General features: G+C 41.7%; 1 protein-coding gene across 3 annotated transcripts in view; it reads left to right on the forward strand.

Moving 5' to 3' along the window:
- MRPS31 (mitochondrial ribosomal protein S31) overlaps positions 1–6,923 on the forward strand; it is a 30,555-nt gene extending 23,632 nt beyond the window's left edge. For 2 of the 3 annotated variants that reach the window (XM_089304225.1, XM_070048957.2), the window contains 2 exons: positions 2,384–2,527; positions 6,642–6,923. In XM_089304225.1, coding sequence (XP_089160351.1) covers positions 2,384–2,527; positions 6,642–6,871 — 374 coding nt within the window. In that variant the 3' untranslated portion in view covers positions 6,872–6,923. Of the gene's footprint in view, positions 1–2,383; positions 2,528–2,864; positions 3,095–6,641 lie in introns of those variants that run through there. The other variant, XM_089304224.1, reaches the window with a different exon arrangement.
- Positions 6,924–7,207: the final 284 nt, after the last annotated feature.

Consider the following 7,207-nt stretch of genomic DNA (forward strand, 5'->3'; position numbering starts at 1 on the left):
AAGGTCATAGTCAAAGTGGAAGTTCTCTCCTCCCTTCAGAGAAAGATACCTCCTTCTTTGATGGCCTGTTCTTTCTGCTGAGATCTCACTCACAGAGATCTTTCATTTAGGTCATTTTTTTTGCCATGGTGTCTTGGCTTTCCATGCCTGAGAAACTCTCATGGGCTTTTAGGTAGATCTGAATGCCTTGAGGGCTGATTCTGAGGCCAGAGTGCTATTTAGGCTATCTGCCATTTTATCTTTTTTTTTTTTTTTTTTTTTTTTTTGACAGGGAGAGTGGACAGTGAGAGAGAGAGACAGAGAGAGAAAGGTCTTCCTTTGCCGCTGGTTCACCCTCCAATGGCCGCCGCTGCAGCCGGCGCACCGCGCTGATCCTGGCAGGAGCCAGGAGCCAGGTGCTTTTTTCCTGGTCTCCCATGGGGTGCAGGGCCCAAGCACCTGGGCCATCCTCCACTGCACTCCCTGGCCATAGCAGAGAGCTGGCCTGGAAGAGGGGCAACCGGGACAGAATCCGGCGCCCCAACCGGGACTAGAACCCGGTGTGCCAGCGCCGCTAGGCGGAGGATTAGCCTATTGAGCCACGGCGCCGGCTCTATCTGCCATTTTATGACAGACTGTTTTCTAAGGAGGTTGAAAGAGCTCTTAAATTTAAAAAACAAAATGGTTGAAAAATGTCATATGATGATGGTAATAATCCACCGTGATATTAGCTTATTCATGAGATTCATTATCAGGATTAAATGAGCTAATGCCCAGAAGTCATTTAGCACATTATTATCATTGCTGTTTAACTGCTTTCATCTTTTTTAACTATTTATTTGAAAGGCAGAGCGGTAGAGAAGGAGGGAGGGAGGAAGAGAGACAGAGACACAGATCTTTTTTTTAAACATTGATTATATTTACTTGAAAGAGTTGCAGAGAGGGAGAGACATGGCCTTTGTCAACTGCTTTCCTAAGCACAATAGCAGGGAGCCAGATCAGAAGTGGAGTAGCTGAGGCTTGAACTGGCACCCATATGGGATGCCATTGCTGTAGACAATGCCTTAACCCGATATGCTACAATGCTGGCCCTTAGGCAGAGATCTTCTGTCTGCTGATTCACTTCCTAAACAGCCACAACAGCCAGGTCTGGGCCAGACCAAAGACAGGAACCAGAAGCTCCATCCTGGTCTCCTACATGGCTGGCAGAAGCCCAAGAACTTGAGCCATCTTTCACAGCCTTCCCAGGCACATTAGCAGGGAGCTAGATTAGAAGCGAAGTAGCCAGGACTATTGTCTTTTATCTCAGTGAGCTTTCATTATACAAACATCCTTCAAAATATTAAAGGGGAAAGGGAATTAAAAGATATATTTGGCCAGCGCCACGGCTCACTAGGCTAATCCTCCGCCTGTGGCGCCGGCACTAAAGGTTCTAATCCCAGTTGGGGCGCCAGTCCTGTCCCAGTTGCTCCTCTTCCAGTCCAGCTCTCTGCTGTGGCCCGGGAGTGCAGTGGAGGGTGGCCCAAGTGCTTGGGCCTTGCACCTGTGTGGGAGACCAGGAGGAGGCACCTGGCTCCTGGCTTCAGGTTGGCACAGCGCACTGCCCGTAGCGGCCATTTGGGGGGTAAACCAATGGAGGGAAGACCTTTCTCTCTGTCTCTCTCTCTGTCTAACACTGTCTGTCAAAAAAAAAAAAAAAAAAAGATACATTTATTGGGGCCAGAACTGTGGTGTAGCAGGTAAAACCGCTGCCTCTGGCACTGACATCCCATATGGGTGCCAGTTCGAGTCCTGTTTCTCCACTTCCGATCCAGCTCCCTGCTAATGCTCCTGGGAAAGCAGTGGAAGATGGCCCGAGTCCTTGGGCCCCTGCACCCACCTGGGAGACCCAGAAGAAGTTCCTGGCTCCTGGCTTCCGATTGGCCCAGCTTTAGCTATTGTGGCCATTTTGGAGTGAGCCAGCAGATAGAAGTGCTCGCTCTCTTGCTCTCTCTCTCTGTCTTTCTTTCTGTATCTTTGCCTTTAAAATAAATAAATTTTTAAAAAATATACATTTGCTATAAAATTTTGAAATCCATGCATAACTTTCATAATTATGTTTTCCATGAACTTTTTGAAGATCATTCATATGCATGCATTTCAAAATTTTTCTGTACCAAAATAAACTTATCTTTTACTTCCCATTTTCCATGAACATTTTGAGGTATGCTTGTATACTTCTTTTTTTTTTGATAGGTAGAGTTATAGACAGTAAGAGAGAGAGACAGAGAGAAAGGGAGGTATGCTTGTATACTTTTTAAGAGTATCAAGATCTACAACATTGGTCTAATTCCAGAGTTATTATAATGTAATAAGAAAAAAGATATTTTGGCTTGTGCTTATTTAAAATGTTTTTGTTACACAGAAACACCACCTTCGCTTTGGGATATTGAATTTGCTAAGCAGTTGGCTGCAGTAAATGAACAGCCCTTTCAGAATGCGTTTGAAGAGATGATCCAGTGGACCAAAGAGGGGAAACTGTGGGAGTTCCCAATTAACAATGAAGCAGGTAAGCATTAGTTTCAGAGGTTTATGAAATTCAGCAGTTGGGATTATCCCTGCCAGATGTTCAGTTTTATAGTCTAGATGTTTACATGAATTTCAGAACATTGTATGAACATCCTCATGGTGTCCTAAAAGAAATTGGACAGTTGTTGAAAAAAAAGAATGTGAGAATTTCACTTAATTCTAGATACTTGATAAGGAAAATGAAGAAGCAAAGTTGTGTGGCAAAAAATGCATCATGGAGGCCAGCGCTGTGGCATAGTGGATAAAGCCGCTGCCTGCAGTGCTGGCATCCCATATGGGCACTGATTCCAGTCCCAACTGCTCCACTTTTTATCCAGCTCTCTGCTATGGCCTGGGAAAGCAGTAGAAGATAGCTGAAGTGCTTGGGCAACTGCACCTGTGTGGGAGACCCAGAGGAAACTCCTGGCTCTTGGCTTCGGATCAGCACAGCTCCAGCCATTGAGGCTATATGGGGAATGACCCAGTGGATGGAAGACCACTCTTTCTCTCTGCCTCTGCCTCTCTGGAACTCTCTGCCTTTCAAATTAAAAAAAAAAAAAAAAAAAAATGCATCATGAGTTAAGATATAAAAGGGCTGGGAACTACAGGTGAAGACAGTTTTCCAGCTGCTGGGCAGGATATTAGTCAATGTGAGCTTATGGTTCATTTTTGGAAACTATTACAACGCTTAAAGTCTTACGTTAGTGTCTTTTTAGTCATAAAACTATTGCATTAATGAGATGAGATGCAAGATACTTGCATATATGTAAGATATTTGAATATGCCACTGGAAGCAAAAATGTTAAGAGGCTTTGGAAGTCTTTGTGGAATGTAGATGCTCTGAACTAACAATGTAATATTATGTAGTTTCTTGGGTATTTTCTGGAGAGGTACCTTTTCCTCAATCAAAAGGAAAACAGTATTACCGTGCTATTTTTTTTTATTATTATTACATCCATGTTGTCATCAAACATGCTAATTGAATTTTACAAATGCATTATTACTTAAAAGAAATGTGTTTCCTTTTTTTAAAAGATTTATTTATTTGAAAGAGTTACAGATATCTTTTTTTTTAAAGAGTTATTTATTTATTTGAAAGGCAGAGTTACACAGAGCGACAAGGAGAGGCAGAGAGAGAGGTCTTCCATCTGCTGGTTCATTCCCCAATTGGTTACAACAGTTGGAGCTGTGCCGATCCAAACCCAGGAGCCAGGAGCTCCTTCCAGGTCTCCCACACGGGTGCATGGTCCCAAGCACTTGCGCCATCTTCTGCTGCTTTCCCAGGCCATAGCAGAGAGCTGGATCAGAAGTGGAGCAGCTGGGATTTGAACCAGCGCCCATATGGTATGCTGGCACTGCAGGCAGCAGCTTTAGCTGCTATGCCAGAGCGCCAGCCCCCAGAGAACTCTTCTGTCCACTAGTTCACTCCCCAAGTAGCCACAAAGGCCGGGGTGGGGCCAGGCTGAAGTCGGGAGCCAGTTGCTTTTTCCAAGTCTTCAACTTGGATGGCAGGGGCCAAGGCACTTGGGCTGTCTTCGGCTGCTTTTCCCAAGCCATTAGCAGGGAGCTGGACATGAGCTATCTCCTATATGGGATGCCAGCATAGCAGATGGTAGTTTTATCTGCTGTGCTGCAATGGTAGATTAGCTAGTTGTCGCAAACATCTAAATAAGTCTTAAGAAAATATAGTTCATGGTTTAAACATCACAGTATTATGGTTTCATAATATCTTCATAAAGTATATTCATAATATGTCTTCATAAAGTACAGTTTTCTATAGGAAAATTTTAGAAACTTACAAATTCTGTAGTATAGTCTCAGTATTTTGTATACAAAATACATTATAGGCTATAACATCATACAGTATAGGCTATAACAAGGTATGCTTTCTTCCATCTATTACTTTAAAGAATACATTTGTGTGGCCAGAGCCCTGGCGCAGTAGGTTGATCCTCTGCCTGTGGTGCCGGCATCCCATATCGGAGCCAGTTCTAGTCCTAGCTGCTTCTCTTCCAATCCAGCTCTCTGCTGTGGCCTGGGAAAGCAGTAGAAGATGGCCCAAGTGCTTGGGCCCCTGCACCCGCGTGGGAGACCAGGAAGAAGCTCCTGGCTCCTAGCTTCAGATCAATGCAGATCCGGCCATTGCGGCCATTTGGGGAGTGAACCAACAGAAGGAAGACCTTTCTCTCTCTGTCACTGTCTGTAACTCTACCTCTCAAATAAATAAAAATCTTTAAAAAAAAAAAAAAAAGAATACTTTTGTTGGAGCCAACGTTTGATGCAGAGGTTAAGGTGCATCCCACATGAAAGTGCCTGGGTTCAAGTCTTGCCTCTGCCACCATTAGCTTCCTGCTAATGTGAATCCTGGGAGGCAGCAGGTGATGGCTTAAGTACTTGAGTCCCTGCCACCCATGTGGGAGACCCAGATTAAGTTCCAGGCTCTTGGCTTCACTTGTCACACCCTGACTGTTGCAGGCATTTGGGAAGTGAACCAACAGATGGAAGATCACTCTCTGTCTCTATCTCTGTCTTTCTGTCTCTCTGCATTTCAAATAAATAAAAATTATTTTAAAAAGAAATATACTTGTCATATATTATGGTTTCTGTATTCTTGAAGGTGTCAGGGTGAGGTAAGAAACAAAGACTTCGTAGTTGTACAAACCTGAGTTCAGGTCACAGCTCTGTCAGTTATTAGCCACTCTTGTTTAGTGCACACATAAGTAGGATCACTGTCTTCCTGGTAGAGCAATCCTTTGTGTCATGTTCCTCTTTCTCCCTAGTAATTTTCTTTTCTCTGAATTCTACTCTGATACTCATTTCTCTACCTTTTTTTTTTAATTTGAAAATCAGAGAGAGAATGAGCTCCCATTCACTGGTCCACTCTCCAAATATCTGCAGTATCTGAGACTGGGGACCAGGCAAAGCGAGTAACCAGGAACTAAATCTGGTCCCTTAACTGAGTGGCAGGGACCTAAGTACTTGAGATATCACCTGCTGCCTCCCAAGGTACACATTAGCAGGAAGCTGGAATCAGGAGCCAACTCAGGCACTCAGATATGAGATGCAGATGCCTCAAGTGATTTTTTAACTACTATATCAAATGTCTGCCTCCATTCATACTTTTTATTTTTTTTTAAAGATTTATTTATTTATTTGAAAGTCAGAGTTACACAGAGAGAGAAAGAGAGGTAGAGAGAGAGAGGTCTTCCATCCACTGGTTAACTTCCCGGATGGCCGCAATGGCCAGAGCTGCACCTATCCAAAGCCAGGAGCCAGGAGATACTTCTGGGTCTCCCATGCAGGTGTAGGGGCCCAAGGACTTGAACCATCTTCTACTGCTTTCCTAGGCCATAGCAGAGAGCTGGATCGGAAGAGGAGCAGCCAGATCTAGAACCAGCACCCATATGGGATGCCGGCACTTCAGGCCAGGACTTTAACTCACTGCGCTACAGCACCGGCCCCCATTCATACTTTTTAAAAAACTAATCTTACCAATTTAAACCTTTTTTTCATCCTGTTTACTTTCAATCTACCTTGTGTTTGAATTGAGTTTGTTGCAGACGGCAAATAATTGGGTCATATTGTAATATTCATTGTATCAAACTTTTGTGTATTTAGACCTTTACATTTCAATTGTTGATTTGTCAGTATTTAAGTCACCCATTTTATTTTTGTTTCTGTTCACTTTCTCTATTTCTCATTTCTCATTCCTCTATTGGTCTTTTCTTGGCTGCCTGTGGGCTACAATTCCATGTTTCACTTAGTTGTTTTAAAATAACAGTTTGTATAGTTTTTAATAGTTTTTAGATATGAAATATTCATTAATAATAATTATATCTACATTTTGAATATTTACAGTATGCAAAGCATTATAAAAGAGCTTTAAATGCTTTGTGTCTATATAATCTTTACTAAAGCTTCTGGAAGATGCTGTTTTATCTTTATTAAGCCTGAGGAGCTAATTAATTTGCCCACAGTCACAATTGATAAATTGATGAGCATACCTAGGACTCCAGAGTTCATGGCTGTAGCCGTAATATTAAATTACATCATTAGTATTAATTTTATGATACAAGCTTTACATTAAAAATTATATTTTTTGTCTCATCCCCTAGGTTTTGATGATGATGGTTCAGAATTTCATGAACATATTTTCTTGGATAAACACCTGGAGGGTTTTCCAAAACAAGGACCAATTCGCCACTTCATGGAGCTGGTGACTTGTGGCCTTTCCAAAAACCCATATCTGAGTGTTAAACAGAAGGTTGAGCATATAGAATGGTTTAGAAATTATTTTAATGAAAAAAGTGACATTCTAAAAGAAAATAACATACAGTTCAATTAAGATGTTGGAAATTTCTCATTGGATACTATAAATAAAATAATTTTACTAGAAATTTTCCTATATCATTGCATCTGATTTGATTGATATGTTTTTTAATATAATGGTACTTGAAAAATATTCTTGCATGAATAAAAATCATCAGCATTTATAGATTCAAAAGAACATCAGAGAACTAATGTTTTAGACAAGTCAGTCCCCTAACCTATTTGTTTCATTCAGGAATCATGCTTCTTTGAAATACAGTAGTTATTAGCCATTTATCTTATGACATCAAAGAGTGCTGTTATAACAATTGAGATGATTTAGTGATAGACTTACATGCATGGAATATGTATG

Source organism: Oryctolagus cuniculus, chromosome 9, assembly GCF_051225735.1.
Source record: "Oryctolagus cuniculus isolate XC-2025 breed Fujian yellow rabbit chromosome 9, ASM5122573v1, whole genome shotgun sequence".
Taxonomy (NCBI): Eukaryota; Metazoa; Chordata; class Mammalia; order Lagomorpha; family Leporidae; genus Oryctolagus; species Oryctolagus cuniculus.